General features: G+C 33.5%; 1 protein-coding gene and 2 long non-coding RNA genes across 3 annotated transcripts; all 3 read right to left on the bottom strand.

The window, feature by feature from the left end:
* Positions 1-1,154: 1,154 nt before the first annotated feature.
* Positions 1,155-20,202, bottom strand: LOC125666598 (serine/threonine-protein kinase 16-like). Its single transcript, XM_048899791.2, has 7 exons — positions 19,902-20,202; positions 15,028-15,268; positions 8,570-8,709; positions 5,392-5,512; positions 4,985-5,080; positions 4,095-4,219; positions 1,155-1,825 (listed from the first exon to the last, which is right to left on the bottom strand). Exons 1-7 carry the CDS (start codon positions 20,009-20,011, stop codon positions 1,699-1,701), a joined length of 960 nt encoding a protein of 319 aa, XP_048755748.1. The 5' UTR covers positions 20,012-20,202; the 3' UTR covers positions 1,155-1,698.
* On the bottom strand, positions 12,645-13,790 carry LOC125666605 (uncharacterized). Its single transcript, XR_007366769.2, has 2 exons — positions 13,218-13,790; positions 12,645-12,998 (listed from the first exon to the last, which is right to left on the bottom strand). It is a non-coding gene; the product is annotated as an uncharacterized LOC125666605 (long non-coding RNA).
* LOC130050887 (uncharacterized) lies at positions 17,051-19,266 on the bottom strand. Its single transcript, XR_008799267.1, has 3 exons — positions 18,523-19,266; positions 17,778-17,871; positions 17,051-17,565 (listed from the first exon to the last, which is right to left on the bottom strand). It is a non-coding gene; the product is annotated as an uncharacterized LOC130050887 (long non-coding RNA).
* Positions 20,203-20,224: the final 22 nt, after the last annotated feature.

Below are 20,224 nucleotides of genomic sequence, written 5' to 3' on the forward strand. Positions count from 1 at the left end.
TTGATCCCCTATTGTGGCCCCATCCTATCCCCAGGGGTCATGATTTTAACAAACTTTAATCTGCACTATGTAAGGAAGCTTTGGTGTAAATTTCAGCTCTTCTGGCCCAGTGGTTCTTGAGAAGAAGCATTTTAAATGACCGGGACCCCACCCTCTTTTTTATTTTTATACCCCCCCCCCCCCGAACGAAGTTCTGGGGGGTATATAGGAATCACTCTGTCTGTCTGTGCAGATTCGTGTCCGGGCCATAACTTCTTTGTTCTTTGACTTAGGCATACCATATTTGGCACAAAGGTGGATCACCATGAAACGATGTGTCGAGTACCTTCATGACCTCTATATGACCTTGACCCCAAGGTCAAAATTAAAGGTTTTTTCAATGGATTCGTGTCCGGGCCATAACTTCTTTGTTCTTTGACATAGGCATACCATATTTGACACATGAGTGTATCACCATGAGACGATGTGTCGAGTTCCTTCATGACCTCTATATGACCTTGAACTTTGACCTCAAGGTCAAAATTGATTATAGGGTTTTGACATAGTAATACCATATGACATGGGTGTATCACCATGAGACTATGTGTCATGTACATTCATGACCTCTTTATGACCTTGACCTTTGATCTCAAGGTCAAAATTATAGGTTTATGCCATGGATTTGTGTTCGGATTATATTTTCCCTTTTCTTCTTCAAAGGCATACCATATTTTTACACTCAGGGAAGAGGTAATTTATACCTACTATTAACAACACCCTTTGGGAGATTGGGGTAAGCGGGGGGGGGGGGGGGGGGGGGGGTAATTCTTAGTAAGCATTGGTACATCTTGTTGCGATTATCTAACCTTTGTAGGGGGCATGGCTCTTCATTTGAACAAACTTGAAAGCCCCTCACCCAAGGATGATTTTGGCCAAGTTTGCTTGAAATTGGCCCAGTTGTTCTGGAGAAGACGTCAAAAATGTAAAAGTTTACAGACAGACAGACAGACAACAGGGTTAACACCAACAACACTCGCTGTAGAATCGTTTAGGTCTGCAATAGATGCATCTACAATCTTTTCACACAGACCATTACAGACTCAAGTTTTTGACTGATGTCACAGTAAAGTCTGAAGTTTGTTCTTTGAGTGATAATTCATGGAAAATAAATCGAAGAAAATTTCCTGTAAGCGTTTACTTTCTTATTGGGCTTTCTACTTTAAACAACAAACATTCTGGGTACTTGTCCTTGTCAGTTAACTGGTAGCCCATCCAGATTGTGGTTTTACATCACGTTAAATACTGCCCACTGATTTACTCATCATTGTTAAACAAACTGAACTTGATACATCTCTAAAAGAATATTCAAAGTAAAGGTAATTACACAAAGAACAGATACATACTGCTGCTCGGAGTTTCGGGACGTCCTCTCAAAATTGTGTAAATTATGTACAGTACGATTTATAAGATTTTTGTAGTCAGTTTAAGGAATGCTAATATTTTATTGCCATGGTCAGTTTGATCATTTGGTCATTTGCTATTTTATGATGTATGCATGATTGTTCTTCCTCACTTTAATCCTCCTCCTCTGTTGAGATCAATGTTACATGAATTCCTCTAATGACAAGTTAAACACCACCTTCTTTACAATAATTTTCCATGACTGAATGCGATTGGTCAGATTTGGTGTAGTGAAATTCTCTTTTTTTTTCTGATTGGTCAGACTTGGTTTTTGAATTTCCTGTCATTAGCTTCCACGATTTCTATCACATTATCAATGAATGGTCTCTCTGCCACATTGACTTTCATCAGTCTAAGTATCAGTTCATGTATTGCACTGGAGTATCTGAAGAAAAAAACCATAAGTAACATTTAATGTCTCTCATATAATGTCTCTCATATAATGTCATATACAATATCATATATAATATCATATACAATATCATATATAATATCATATACAATATCATATATAATATCATATACAATATCATATATAATATCATATACAATGTCTTATATAATGTCATATACAATATCATATATAATATCATATACAATGTCTTATATAATGTCATATACAATATCATATATAATATCATATACAATATCTTATATAATGTCATATACAATATCATATATAATATCTTATATAATGTCTTATATAATGTCATATACAATATCATATACAATATCATATATAATATCATATACAATATCATATATGTCATATACAATGTCTTATATAATGTCATATACAATGTCTTATATAATGTCATATACAATATCATATATAATGTCATATACAATATCATATATAATGTCATATACAATATCATATATAATGTCTTATACAATGTCTTATACAATGTCTTATATAATGTCATATACAATATCATATATAATGTCATATACAATATCATATATAATGTCATATACAATGTCTTATATAATGTCATATACAATATCATATACAATATCATATATAATATCTTATATAATGTCATATATAATGTCATATACAATATCATATATAATATCATATACAATGTCTTATGTAATGTCATATACAATATCATATACAATGTCTTATATAATGTCATATACAATATCATATACAATGTCTTATATAATGTCATATACAATATCATATACAATATCATATACAATGTCTTATATAATGTCATATACAATGTCTCTTATATAATGTCATATACAAAGTCATATACAATGTCATATACAATATCATATACAATGTCATATATAATGTCATATACAATGTCTTATATATAAAGTTTTATATGTCATAAAAGATTAATGTTCAATTCAGTTATAAGTTCTTTTTTTATAATTTGTTTATTTCATACAAACAAACAAACAAACATTGAAGTCAATATCAATAGCATTTGTTTTGAAACACATACACACATGCCACTCTCACTCTGACTCTCTACACCCGAACACTTTCAAAGAGTGCATACATATTGTACACATAAAGAGAACAGATCTAGTTAAGTGGTTACTTATATTAATGTCTCTTTATATGATGTCATATACAATATCATACATAATGTCATATACAATATCATACATAATGTCATATACAATATCATACATAATGTCATATACAATGTCATACATAATGTCATATACAATGTCATACATAATGTCATATACAATGTCATACATAATGTCATATACAATGTCATACATAATGTCATATACAATGTCATATATAATGTCATATACAATATCATATATAATGTCATATACAATATCATACATAATGTCATATACAATGTCATACATAATGTCATATACAATGTCATACATAATGTCATATACAATGTCATACATAATGTCATATACAATGTCATACATAATGTCATATACAATGTCATATATAATGTCATATACAATATCATACATAACGTCTTATATATTAAAGTCACATATGTCATAAAAGATTAATGTTTAATTCAGTTATATTATATGTTCTTTATAATGTCTCAATAGTTCACTTGTTTGTTTGTTTACATATAAAGACTCGAGTCTTTGTTTACATAACACAGATTTAAGGCTAATATATTGCTTTCATTCTTGCATTTTAAAGGTAAAAATTTTGGCTGTCAACATTAAATGAGTTATATTTTTAATGTTTAACATAAAAAATGAAAAATGTTTTCATCAAAAATCATGAACCAGTCCCTTTAACTTCACTTGTAAAATGTCATTTGAATAACAACATTAACTTTTTTGTATTGTATATATGTACGAGTTGACGTTAAGTTACATCTGATGCACTCTGTGTAACAATATGTCCCACTCATACTGGTACCTCAATATCACTCCACATCATCGAAAATTCAAACTAACTACAATTATTTCAAGAGACCGAGACTCATCTCATATACAATATAAAGTAAGTTGTGACAGTTTTCCTTAAATAAAAAAAAACATTTTAAGATACCTTCTTATTTTTTTGCCTTTTGTGTTGGACTTACCCAGTATTTTCGGGGACTGAAACATTTTCAGACTTACCCAGAATTTTCAGGGAATCAAACATTTTCAGACTTACCCAATATTTTCGGGGAATCAAACATTTTCAGACTTACCCAGTATTTTCAGGGAATCGAACATTTTCACTCTGTGTAGCGAGAGCTATGCTGCCTCCTTGGGCGTGCATTTTATCAAACGGTGACTCAAGGAATGCCATGGCATACAGAAGACATCCCAATGACTGAAATACAACATGCTTATTTAGAAAAAAAATGCTTATTTTAAAATCTTGCAATAAACAAGATCACTACCCTCCCCTCCCCTTTCACAATGAGTTTCTAAAATCATTTAATCCTACCTAAAAATATTGCAAATCTCTGTGAATTCTGAGATTGTACTGTAAACTCATGAAAGTTCATGATGGGGTGTTAATTCTCATTGTCTGGATGTACACAAGAATTACTGCCCCCCCCCCCCCCTCCCCAAAGCAAAACAAAACAAAACACACAACAAAAACAAATTGAAGATGAAAGAAAGACAACCCTTCATCCATTACTTTCACTATATCGTGATGTTTATCAAATTTCACAACAAAACATAGTACATAATTTTGGCGTTTTCAGACCCATTTTCATAATTTTTCGGTTAAGTCTAAGTTTTAATTACTGGAAATTTGGATTATCTCCCTTTACAAAATTGGTTTATTTTTCATATTTACATTTTGTGTCTGTTAAAATTATATGACATTGTTAATAATACTTTTGAAAATTTCAAACAAATTATTAAACGTCACAAAGGTGGCAACACACGACAAACTGTTCTTCAGGCTTTTTATTCATTAGAGGAGGATAAGATATGGTGATTTTATTGATGAGAGGATTTTGGAAAGAAAGAAGCAAATTAATGGGTTACTGGGCAATAAAAAGACTTATTGCATTAATATAAATCAAATTATTATATGTATTTCTTGATCCCAAGTTGTTCAATATATACAATTCAATCTTACCCAGATGTCAGTGCGTTCATCCACACTGGTTCCTGTTTCTACATTGAAGAGTTCAGGGGCTCTGTAAAACATGGAACACCGCTCTGCCGCCTCATCCTAGACATAAACAAGACAGATGCATTTGTGAAAAACTGATGCCCTCCGTCTGGCAGCACAGTAAGTCTGGTATCCAGAGTAAGGTCTTGTCAAAAGGAATATCCATCACCCTAAGCAAACAGAATTTTCCAAGCGATGCTTACGTATAACCCCATCAATTGGTATTGTTTGTGTGGTAACGGGCATTGTAAACCAGCTTGAGATCAAGGATAACAATTAAGAGTTCACTGAAAACAGGATGCTTATTAAATCTTTATCTGTAACTGTTAAAGAGTTTTGCCAGAAGATCTAAGGAGACATAAATGCAGTACCTGCAACTGCCTGGAAATTTTAGACGTAGAGATTTCGACACGCGCTAAATTGGCAGACCCAAGATCCATCAACACCGGGGAACCATCATCAGCAATCATCACATTGGCAGGTTTAATATCTCTACAAAGGAAAATCATCACATTGACAGGTTTAATATCTCTACAAAGGAAAACTAGATGCTGTCATAAGACAGTAATACCCACACACAAGTGTTTGCCTTTAAATATACTCTTCGTCATATTGGTGTTATTGGCAAAGAAGCCACAATCATTATTTTATAATTAATTAATGCATAAATTGTAAGAGGAGTTCTGGGAACCAAGGTTTTTTGTACAAAAAGCACCATTTTCGACCCCCATTTGGCCCCCAGGGCAAAAATAAAAATTCCAAAACCTTATTGCGCATCTACAGGACACCAGCAACCAATTTCCTAAAGATTATTAAGATACTGCTTAAAATGTAAAAAGAGTTCTGGGGACCTGAGTGTTCTTTTGTGCAAAAATGTCATTTTTCAACCCTCATTTGACCCCCGGGGTGAAAATAAAAATTTCCAAAACCTTATTGCACATCTACAGGACACCAGCAATCATCATCCAAAAGATTATTAGGATACTGCTTAAAATGTAAGAGGAGTTCAGGGAACAAGGGTTTTTTTTGTACAAAATCGTCATTTTTCGACCCCCACTTGGCTCCCAGGGCAAAAATAACAAGAGGTACTGTGAGCAATGCTCACTAAGAATACCCCCCGCTTACCCCAATCTCCCAAAGGGTGTTGGTAATTATAAGGTAAAACTTCAGTATTATGATCCAAAAGGTATCTAGGAACACAGCATCTCCATGCGATGAAAAAAGCCGTTAAAGAATTTAAATGGAAACCATATTGCTACTTTGATGTCCAGTGCACGTGACCTTTGACCTTTTGACCCCAAAATCAATAGGGAACATCTTCATCCCATGGGTAGTCCATATGTATGATATGGTGACTGTAGGTGGAAAGGATAACGCTTTAGAGCCCGGAAACCATATTGCTACTTTGATGTCCAGTGCACTTGACCTTTGACCTTTTGACCCCAAAATTGATAGGGAACATCTTCATCCCATGGGTAGTCCATATGTATGATATGGTGACTGTAGGTGGAAAGGATAACGCTTTAGAGCCCGGAAACCATTGCGTCTACAGACGGACAACCCGATTCCAGTATACCCCCCCCCCCCACAATTTGTTGAGGGGGTATAAAAATTCCAAAACCCTATTGTGCATCTACAGGACACCAGCAACCATCTCCCTAAAGATTATTAGGATACTGCTTAAAATCTAAGAGGAGTTCTGGGAACCAGGGTTCTTTTGTGCAAAAAAACGTCATTTTTCGACCCTCATCTGACTCCAGGGGTGAAAATAGATTCCAAAACCTTATTGCACATCTACAGGACACCAGCAATCATCTTCCAAAAGATTATTAGGCTACTGTGTAAAATGTAAGAGGAGTTCTGGGAATCAGGGTTTCTTTGTACAAAACCGTCATTTTTCGACCCCTATTTGATCCCTAGGGTGAAAATGAAAATTCCAAAACCTTATTGCACACCTACAGGACACCAGCAATCATTTTCCAAAAGATGATAGAGCTACTGCATGAAATGTAGGAGGAGATCTGGGAACCAGGTTTTTGTTGAAAAAACGTCATTTTTTTTTACCCCCATTTTGCCCCCAGGGTAAAATTGAATATTCTAAAACCTTATCATATATCTACAGTACACCACCTATCATATTCCAAAAGATCAATTGGTTACCACTTGAAATAAAAGAGCAGTTTGAGGAAGAAGAAAGTGTGACAGACGGATGGACGGACCAGGGTAACAACAATATACCCAAACTTTCTTTAGAAAGTGTGGGTATAATCATCAAATTGGCAGGTTTAATATCTTTACAAAGGAAAATCATCACATTGGCAGAGATGTTGTATAAAATCAAGTGAGAGATAAGACAAATAAAATCATGTGAGATATGAGACAGATAAAATAATGTGAGAGATGAGACAGATAAAATCATGTGAGAGATGAGACAGATAAAATCATGTGAGAGATGAGACAAATAAAATCATGTGAGAGATGAGACAGATAAAATCATGTGAGAGATGAGACAGATAAAATCATGTGAGAGATGAGACAAATAAAATTGTTATGTTTACTTTATTTAAACATACAAAACCATATAAAACATGGCTTCCCGCCAATACACATAAATAGGAAAACGTGCCTGCATTATATAGCAACAAAACGTTACAGTCTGAATTCCGGATTCCGGATTAATAAACATTACAAAAATCATGTGAGAGATGAGACAGATAAAATCATGTGAGAGATGAGACAGATAAAATCATGTGAGAGATGAGACAAATAAAATCATGTGAGATATGAGACAGATAAAATCATGTGAGATATGAGACAAATAAAATCATGTGAGAGATGAGACAAATAAAATCATGTGAGATTGTGAGAGATGAGACAGATAAAATCATGTAAGAGATGAGACAAATAAAATCATGTGAGAGATGAGACAGATAAAATCATGTGAGAGATGAGACAAATAAAATCATGTGAGAGATGAGACAAATAAAATCATGTGAGAGATGAGACAGATAAAATCATGTGAGAGATGAGACAAATAAAATCATGTGAGAGATGAGACAGATAAAATCATGTGAGAGATGAGACAGATAAAATCATGTGAGAGATGAGACAAATAAAATCATGTGAGATATGAGACAGATAAAATCATGTGAGATATGAGACAAATAAAATCATGTGAGAGATGAGACAAATAAAATCATGTGAGATTGTGAGAGATGAGACAGATAAAATCATGTAAGAGATGAGACAAATAAAATCATGTGAGAGATGAGACAGATAAAATCATGTGAGAGATGAGACAAATAAAATCATGTGAGAGATGAGACAAATAAAATCATGTGAGAGATGAGACAGATAAAATCATGTGAGAGATGAGACAAATAAAATCATGTGAGAGATGAGACAGATAAAATCATGTGAGAGATGAGACAGATAAAATCATGTGAGAGATGAGACAGATAAAATCATGAGAGAGATGAGACATTGTATAAAATAATGTGAGAAATGAGACAAATAAAATCATGTGAGATTGTGAGAGATGAGACACACCTATGAGCATATGGTGGGTTCTGACTGTGGAACTCTTTTACTGCTTGACAAATTCCAAGAAACATCGTCCAGATTTGTTCTTCGGGGATTTTCTCAGAACGTTTGCTCAGCTTCTCAATGTGATCCTGTACAGAACCTCTCTACAATGTAACGTAGTCATCATAGATTTGATAAGTCATATTGTACGTACATGTACTGTTCTATAGCTCTGCAGTGAGGACTTAAAATGAAGACATATCGTACAAGTTTATTTTTTCTCACTATGAATAGTATGAAAATTTTAATGCTAAGTGTATCATTTCAGTGGTACTAATTTATGCGATGACAATTTCCTGTAAATTTTTCAGCAAATACATTTTCTTTCTTCCTTTAAAAACATATATTGAACATGGTAAAAAAAACTACATCAAACATAAAAACATTACAGTTGAACTAGAACATCTCGAATACCATGGATATGTCAAAGTGATTTGGAAGTCCCAACCCCTTAATTCATTAGCCCCCCGATATCTCGAAGTTTTTTCTTGGTCCCATAGAGTTCGAGATAATGAGGTTTTGCTGTATATCAAACATTGTAAATTACATTATACCATAATTGATTAGAACATACTGAACATGTTTAAGATGGCAATGATATGATAAGACGTGATTATTGAACATGGTAAGATGTGATTATTGAACATGGTAAGACGTGATTATTGAACATGATAAGGCATGATTAATGAACATGATAAGACGTGATTATTGAACATGATAAGACGTGATTATTGAACAGATTATTGAACATGATAAGACGTGATTATTGAACATGATAAGACGTGATAACTGAACATGGTAAGAAGTGATTATTGAACATGATAAGACGTGATTATTGAACATGATAAGACGTGATTATTGAACATGATAAGACGTGATAACTGAACATAGTAAGACATGATTATTGAACATGGTAAGACGTGATTATTGAACATGATAAGACGTGATTATTGAACATGGTAGGACATGATTATTGAACATGGTAAGACATGATTAATGAACATGGTAAGACATGATTATTGAACATGGTAAGACGTGATTATTGAACATGGTAAGATGTGATTATTGAACATGATAAGACGTGATTATTGAACATGATAAGACGTGATTATTGAACATGATAAGACATGATTATTGAACAGATTATTGAACATGATAAGATGTGATTATTCAACATGATAAGACATGATTATTGAACATGATAAGACATGATTATTGAACATGGTAAGACGTGATAACTGAACATAGTAAGACGTGATTATTGAACATGGTAAGACGTGATTATTGAACATGGCAAGACATGATTATTGAACATGGTAAGACATGATTATTGAAGATGTTAAGACATGATTATTGAACATGGTAAGAAATCATTATTGAACATGGTAAGACGTGATTATTGAACATGGTAAGACGTGATTATTGAACAGATTATTGAACATGATAAGACCTGATTATTGAACATGATAAGATGTGATTATTGAACATGGTAAGACGTGATTATTGAACATGGTAAGACGTGATTATTGAACATGGTAAGACATGATTATTGAACATGGTAAGATGTGATTATTGAACATGATAAGATGTGATTATTGAACATGATAAGACGTGATTATTGAACATGATAAGACGTGATAACTGAACATAGTAAGACGTGATTATTGAACATGGTAAGATGTGATTATTGAACATGATAAGACGTGATTATTGAACATGATAAGACGTGATTATTGAACATGATAAGACGTGATAACTGAACATAGTAAGACATGATTATTGAACATGGTAAGACGTGATTATTGAACATGGTAAGACATGATTATTGAACATGGTAAGACATGATTATTGAACAGATTATTGAACATGATAAGATGTGATTATTGAACATGATAAGACATGATTATTGAACATGATAAGACATGATTATTGAACATGGTAAGATGTGATTATTGAACAGATTATTGAACATGATAAGACATGATTATTGAACATGGTAAGACGTGATAACTGAACATAGTAAGACGTGATTATTGAACATGGTAAGACGTGATTATTGAACAGATTATTGAACATGATAAGATGTGATTATTGAACATGATAAGACATGATTATTGAACATGATAAGACATGATTATTGAACATGATAAGACGTGATTAATGAACATGGTAAGACATGATTATTGAACATGGTAAGACATGATTATTGAACATGGTAAGACGTGATTATTGAACATGGTAAGACATGATTATTGAACATGGTAAGACATGATTATTGAACATGGTAAGACATGATTATTGAACAGATTATTGAACATGATAAGATGTGATTATTGAACATGATAAGACATGATTATTGAACATGATAAGACATGATTATTGAACATGGTAAGACGTGATAACTGAACATAGTAAGACGTGATTATTGAACATGGTAAGACGTGATTATTGAACATGGCAAGACATGATTATTGAACATGGTAAGACATGATTATTGAAGATGTTAAGACATGATTATTGAACATGGTAAGAAATGATTATTGAACATGGTAAGACGTGATTATTGAACAGATTATTGAACATGATAAGACCTGATTATTGAATATGATAAGACGTGATTATTGAACATGGTAAGACATGATTAATGAACATGATAAGACATGATTATTGAACATGGTAAGACATGATTATTGAACATGGTAAGACATGATTATTGAACATGGTAAGAAATGATTATTGAACATGACAAGACGTGATTATTGAACATGATAAGACATGATTATTGAACAGATTATTGAACATGATAAGACATGAGCATTGAACATGGTAAGACATGATTATTGAACATGGTAAGACGTGATAACTGAACATAGTAAGACGTGATTATTGAACATGGTAAGACGTGATTATTGAACATGGTAAGACATGATTATTGAACATGGTAAGACGTGATAACTGAACATAGTAAGACGTGATTATTGAACATGGTAAGACGTGATTATTGAACATGGCAAGACATGATTATTGAACATGGTAAGACATGATTATTGAAGATGTTAAGACATGATTATTGAACATGGTAAGAAATGATTATTGAACATGGTAAGACGTGATTATTGAACATGGTAAGACGTGATTATTGAACAGATTATTGAACATGATAAGACCTGATTATTGAACATGATAAGACGTGATTATTGAACATGGTAAGACATGATTAATGAACATGATAAGACGTGATTATTGAACATGGTAAGACATGATTATTGAACATGGTAAGACATGATTATTGAACATGGTAAGACATGATTATTGAACATGGTAAGAAATGATTATTGAACATGATAAGACGTGATTATTGAACATGATAAGACATGATTATTGAACAGATTATTGAACATGATAAGACATGAGCATTGAACATGGTAAGACATGATTATTGAACATGGTAAGACATGATTATTGAAACATGATAAGACGTTATTATTGAACATGGTAAGACATGATTATTGAACATGGTAAGACATGAGCATTGAACATGGTAAGACATGATTATTGAACATGGTAAGACGTGATTATTCAACATGGTAAGACGTGATTATTCAACATGGTAAGACGTGATTATTCAACATGGTAAGACATGATCATTGAACAGATTATTGAACATGGTAAGACATGAGCATTGAACATGGTAAGACATGATTATTGAACATGGTAAGACGTGATTATTGAACATGGTAAGACGTGATTATTGAACATGGTAAGACATGATTATTGAACATGGTAAGACATGAGCATTGAACATGGTAAGACATGATTATTAAACATGGTAAGACATGATTATTGAACATGGTAAGACGTGATTATTGAACATGGTAAGCATACATGCCAACTTTTGAAAATCCCCATGGAGGATTTTGCGCGCGACGACCTTTTTTCATCGTTCAAAATTCACGACATTTTACCATGAAAATAAATATTTGTCTTTTCAAATAAAATATCAATCTAATCATTATACATGTATCATACATCAAGTGTGTTTGACCATTAACTTTAACAAAACTATATAAAAAAAAAAACTTTGAAAGATATAGATAGATATTTTATTAAAATCATCTATTCAGCAAAAAATCCTCTCCAACAAATCACATACATATTATCAAATAATACTTAAAGTTGCATCCTTTTACACCATATATACATTGGCTGGTCTATATATCAAAATTTAAATTAAAGCACATGCATTTAGGTACGACTACAAAGGCGATCTTGCTTGTCTGTAAACAATTTCATGGGCTTGCAGAGTCTGGTGGAACAATCTGCATTGCAACCAGAAAAGGAGTGATCTGCCCTGCTATGAAGTTTGCGAACAAAACCTTTGCACCCATGACATCTGAAATAATTACCAGGAAAAAACACATCAAAATATACGTTTTTACTTGTAGAATATTAAAGGCTACTTGCTAATATAAAATTCAGTAGACTTGTGCAAATTACGCATCACAAAGTCTATTGAATATTACACTATATAGACTATGTAATACATCGCTATAAACAGATAGATTCGGGTAGCCTATATTATCATAGTTGGAAAAACATATATTTTACGTACCTTTAATATTGCATATTTTGGATGCTGTCAGCTAGAGGCAAAAATCGGGAATGTCCGATTGTTTGGTGGTGACACTATTATCATTGCCATTCACGTTTGTGTAAAGGATATGTCAATTTGAAATCCGTCTTCCCGATTAATTACTATTAAAACATGCTTCGCACTGTCCAATAAGCACCCCGACACGGGCAGACCAAGTAAATTACATCACTCCGATACCATGCGACACAGGTAAACAGCAATGGCTGACTATTGTCCCGATTTCTGATTGGCCAGTTCAGAAATGACGCGAGATTTCAAATTCCGGTTGGAAATGGGGGTTTGTTGTCGTAAAAATGGGAGATATTTTTAGAAAATCGGGATTTCGGGGTATTTTTGCAATCCCGATCGGGATATCAGGATTTGCCTTTTCAACTGCTTCAAATCGGGAAAATCCCGCAAAAATCAGGAAAGTTGGCATGTATGGGTAAGACGTGATTATTGAACAGATGATTGAACATGATAAGACGTGATTATTGAACAGATTATTGAACATGGTAAGACATGAGCATTGAACATGGTAAGACATGAGCATTGAACATAGTAAGACATGATTATTGAACAGATTATTGAACATGGTAAGACATGATTATTGAACATGATAAGACATGATTATTGAACATGGTAAGACATGATTATTGAACATGGTAAGACATGATTAATGAACATGGTAAGACATGATTATTGAACATGGCAAGACGTGATTATTGAACAGATTATTGAACATGATAAGACGTGATTATTGAACATGGTAAGACATGATTATTGAACATGGTAAGACATGATTATTGAACATGATAAGACATGATTATTGAACATGGTAAGAGATGATTATTGAACATGGTAAGACATGATTATTGAACATGGTAAGACGTAATTATTGAACATGGTAAGACATGATTATTGAACATGGTAAGACGTGATTATTGAACAGATTATTGAACATGATAAGACGTGATTATTGAACATGGTAAGACATGAGCATTGAACATGGTAAGACATGATTATTGAACATGGTAAGACATGATTATTGAACAGATTATTGAACATGATAAGACGTGATTATTGAACAGATTATTGAACATGGTAAGACATGAGCATTGAACATGGTAAGACATGATTAATGAACATGGTAAGACATGATTATTTAACATGATAAGACGTGATTATTGAACATGGTAAGACGTGATTATTGAACAGATTATTGAACATGATAAGACGTGATTATTGAACATGGTAAGACGTGATTATTGAACATGATAAGACGTGATTATTGAACATGGGAAGACGTGATTATTGAACAGATTATTGAACATGATAAGACGTGATTATTGAACATGGTAAGACATGATTATTGAACATGGTAAGACATGATTATTGAACATGGTAAGACGTGATTATTGAACATGATAAGACATGATTATTGAACATGGTAAGACGTGATTATTGAACATGGTAAGACGTGATTATTGAACATGGTAAGACATGATTATTGAACATGGTAAGACGTGATTATTGAACATGGTAAGACAAGATTATTGAACATGATAAAACATGATTATTGAACATGGTAAGACGTGATTATTGAACATGGTAAGACATGATTATTGAACATGATAAGACATGATTATTGAACATGGTAAGACGTGATAATTGAACATTGTAAGACGTGATTATTGAACATGGTAGGACGTGATTATTGAACATGGTAAGACATGATTAATGAACATGGTAAGACGTGATTATTGAACATGGCATTATACTGACTTACACAGTAATAGGGCATAACTACAAGAACTTCACTGATGATGTCTAACGTTTTGGAATACTTGTTGACTTTGATGTTGGCAGACTCTTCCAGTGGTATGATATTGGGATGTTTAAAACGCCTCATTAGCTCCACCTCCTGTGCTGCTGCTCGCTCCTCCTCTTTCGAGTGACATGTGATTCGCTTTAGAGCATAGTCTTTGTGGTTTCTTGCATCCTCGATCAAATCCACGTAACTGAATCCCCTAAAATAGTGAGGCACCATGACGTATATATACAATGATATGACTTACAGTAGTCCTTACATTGGTTCCAGCATATTAATAGACTGCTTTTTTACTTATTAATAATTTTTATCTTTTAAATGAGGACCAGGTTTAAATGTCAATAACTGTTGGTATTTTCAGCAAAATACACAATTTGCATGAGGACTTGAATTTTTTGTCACATCCTGCCAACATCTTTATACCCTCTCATGAGGGAGTGAAATAGGAAACACACATATTTTATGTTGGCCTATCAATAATCTGTGATAGTCTTACTAACAAATAGCAATTATGTCATCCCATTAAGAGAATCGATTAATACAGTTCCCTTCTCTTTACCAGGTCCAGTCCAAAGACTATTTCTATCAACGAAGCTATTTTAAAATAGCTACCTAGGTATTTAAACCTACTAAAAGTAGCTACTACTACCTACTTTTACCTGTTTAGGAGATAAAGAATAATTAAAGCGCATCTTTTAAACAGGTCAGTAGTTTTATGTATTATGTTGTGCACGGCAAAATTCGGAGTGTAAATTTGAATACTTTAAGAGGGTGGAGAATGTCGAGGAAATGCATGAAAAATCGCCCCAAAACCTTTAATGTAAAAATGCATTCATGAACGTAAACTTTAAAATTAATCGAAGGGCCGTGAGAGCGGAGCTTTCCCTATAGGTAACACGTATATACATGTTTAAAAGGAAAATAATGAAAAATTAAACCATACCTATGGAACTTGAAAATTTTGGTAACAATGGCGTCGATTCAAATATTAGCGCATGGACATGTATTTCTCCATTTTGAATCTCGTCTACCCTAGTTCACGTCGTTCTGAGATGTTACATAAAATCCGTAAAAGTACGTAAATCTTATTTTCTTAATCATATATAATCACTCCACGATTAACGGCATGTTTGTTGTTGTGGTTCAAACGCTATGTTTGTAAATTCACTAAATAACGACGCTGAATATGACGTCACAATGTACTGTTTACATCAATTGCGTTATATTTCCCGCGTTCAATAATTATATAGGAGGATCAAATGTCCAAAATTAGGATGCTTTGATACAGCTCCTTCCTCGTGCTAACTTCGGGTTGTTTTTTGTCCTGTTTTGGATATAAATACTAATCATAGTCTAATGCCAAAACCTTTTTGCTTCGCCCTCAAACACGGTCACGCCGTAAAACATATTATTGATTTGTAAGACATTCTAGCCCAGCAGGCAAAGTTAGTTGGATTGACGTTGTATTGACGTCGATTTCTGACGTTGGATTTACGTTGGATTGTTGTTGAAAATGAAAGTTTTTTAGACGTCTTTTTCTGACGTCTACACAATGTCAGATTTCAACGTCCACACAACGTCAGATTTCAACGTCTACACAACGTCAGATTTCAACGTCTACACAACGTCAGATTTCACCGTCACACAGACGTTCATGATCCCATGGGGATCCGGGTTATAATAGGTCCTAAATACCCCTTGCTTGTCGTAAGAGGTGACTAAACGGGACGGTCCTTTGGATGAGACCGCAAAAACCGAGGCCCTAGCTGTGTCAAACTAGTTGTGGCATGATAAAGATCCATCCCTGCTTAAAGGCCATATAAGAGCCGAGCATAGGCCTAAATTTTGCAACCCTTCACCGGCAATGATGACGTCTCCATAGGAGTAAAAAATTCTTGAGCAAGACATTAACAATATACAATCAATCAATCAATCGACATCAAACTGACACCATTTTTGCAACATCAATAAGTTGAAATGTAATCATTTGAACAAGGGAACTCTTATTCTTGTCATTTTTCTTCTTTATTCATTGTTCATGAAATAATATTCAGTCAGTAACACTATCAAATATCAGGGCGTCAAGTGAATTTTGGTCCAAAAAATATAGGACAAACCTCAGAAATATAGCACCTTTTTGAAGTAAATGTTGTATAGTTACAAATAGATGACACAAATTGTTTGTAATATACAGTACTGGTTTTGCTTCAGAATCCAACATTTCTTGCTTACCCTAAAATATAGGAATTTATAGGAATTTCACAGAAATATAGGAATTTTTGTGGAAACATAGGAATTTATAGGAATAACCCCCAAATATAGGAACTTAAAGGAAACTTGACGCCCTGAAATATAAATCAAAGTTATCATTTTATTCCATTAATTATTTTTCGACCCGGCCACCTCCACCTCTCCGGTCTGGTGCATATTTAAGGTACTTCACAACAGCCTCTCGGACTTCGTGTTCCTTCGCATTGAATTGATGAAATGCACTTGCTACAAAAATAAAGAAGCATTTATTAAAAATGATCTTTTACAATATCTAGTGGTAACAAGTTAGAAATTTAAAAATTCAAAATTTATTATCAAGGTTAAAGTTTCAGACAGAAAGACAAGTGAAAAACAAATTCATACCCCCTACTTTAGTTGCAGGAACATAAAATTTTTAATGACATTAAATTTAATGAACCTGACATAGATAAACATACCTATCACTGCCTGAAACACTGATGTCGTGCCAAATGCCATCTTCCCTCTTTGCCCTTTATATTCATAAGGGACATTACATCATTTGTCATTATCCTGAAAATGTAATTAAAATATACAGTCCATGAAACACTCTTTCCCACATAAATAGTGAGTGAATGGGAAAGTAGATCGTTACAGGGGCTTTGAAGTTACACAGGTACAGCTGTACATATAAAATCGATGTGCACATACATGTGAATAAAATATCCATAGTGTCAGAATTAAAATGCATAAATATTACTATTAACAGTGTATGTGCATCGGTAAGGTGTTCACTTCATAAGCTACAATTCAATAAGCTATAGAGTGAATAAATTAAGCAATATATATATATTTTACAAACGAGGACAAGAGTGATGTACATATACGTTTTAGTTTATTGTTATTTTTTATTTGATATACCAAACTTGTATATTGTTTAAACTTACTAAGGATGATTTCGTTCTACTCAAAAATTCAGAGTTATCTTAAACAATCAATATAACCATGCATATCATGCTAATGTTGCATACTTTGTGTATTAGTAAATGATGTACACTTGATGTTATAGTATTTCAAAATTAATGTTCTTAGAATTTGAATTTCTTTTGTTTACAAATCAAATTATACACAGGTCTTACAATTGCTAAATATACAGAATGAATCATATACATGTCGATGCTGGCATTTATAAGATATTAATATTAACTACAAAACTATACTCACATTACACGACTGTTCACCAGCTCTCAGACTTTGTGTTACAAGAATGGCTTGGGTTTTCCAAAACTTTGACCTACACAGCATATCAAATCCCGAAAAAATTGCATAACTAGGATCGGCTGTATGAGTCTTGGCCATAGCATCCCGCTGTGCCATTCCTCGTTAACTCTCGGTAAACACATTGCATGAAAGGGGGATCCTTAATTAGAATTCCCAGAGCAGAGCATGCACACCCACAAGCAAATGAAATGAATTCATTTGTTCAACATATTGTTGAGTTAAAAATACACTTTTATTATTTTTTTTTTTTTGTATGTTTTAAAACTGACATAAGATATGATTACCAGTATACGGTAGATGTCGTAATTTTTCTCTCTGTAGCATGGTTTTCTGCATCCATGCTGCACAATTTACATGGGTTTGGGCAAATGCGATTACTTTTAACTTTTCTTTCACAGTAAACGACCGACTGAAAATAAGCAATTGAAATAGGCCGACTATTGTCTGGCGTTCTCTGTTGAGTATAAAGATTGAACCAAAATTCTTATCGCAGTCGTAATCTACGTGAAATAAAATATCCGGAAAGTTATGGTTTAAAATAAAATATTACAACTCTAATTTGAATACAGGCTTTTGCCTATTTTAGATGACCAGACAAAATCAATTAATTACTATATCACACGCAGTTTCATAATTTCCACAACGTTGAAGAACTGACGTCGGGATATCGTCGTTTTCCCACTTCAGACTGACCACAACCAATTATCAACGTCATAACGACGTCAATAGCCGACATTGATTAGACGTAGCAATTTAACGTCCATCCGACGTTGGAATTTAGTCATCTGACGTCGCGACCTAAATTCAACCAAAATCCGACGTCGATTTGACGTCACGTGTTTGCTGGGTGACTTCTTATCGCATAGCTTTGATCATTATAAGCTCCTAGAACATGGAAGAGGGTGTAGTTATTGATGCAAATTTGAAAGGTTAGAAAGTAATCATCTTTTGTCCAATATTTTTGTGGTATTCATTGTCAGTGTAAGTGAATCAAGAAATTTGGTACACAACATATTGCACCGTTCCTGCGTTTGGCCACGAAGTGGAAGTAAAGGGAAAAGTAGGTAAAAATAGCTACCTGGAATAGCTACGTAGGTAGAAATAGTCTCAACTAGTGACACGATAGTGATACAATGTCTACTGACTATCACTGAAAGCTATGCATGGATTGATCACTGTTGATTATTTACATGTGTATAAGGTTAGATGTGTATTCATATTAACAGCTGATTAAGACCCAATCACCTGTACTGTAGGATTGATCAGCAATTATTTTATGACAGGGTCACATGGACTTCTTTCAGACACCGTTATATATTTACCCTTCCCCTAATCTGTTCCTGATGAAGAATCTCCTGTTATTAATGGTCAAAGTCTCGCGTCCACACACACAGTTCCCCATTCTCATCAGATACTCAAAACTCCCGAACATCTGTCTCCTCTTTACTCTCCATTAATAATCAAAAACATGTAGATGATTTTCTGTAGACTAGCCAAAGGCACACATAAAACGCCTTTAGATTTACTTTTACTTTGAATCGGCGAGTTTTATCTGACAACGAGCGCTTGAAGTTGAAAGTTGATATGTTGATGTGTATTTCAGTCAATGTTATTGACATGCTTGAGAAATATCGAGAGCGTTTTT

The sequence above is a fragment of the Ostrea edulis genome, chromosome 10 (genome assembly GCF_947568905.1).
Source record: "Ostrea edulis chromosome 10, xbOstEdul1.1, whole genome shotgun sequence".
Classification (NCBI taxonomy): domain Eukaryota; kingdom Metazoa; phylum Mollusca; class Bivalvia; order Ostreida; family Ostreidae; genus Ostrea; species Ostrea edulis.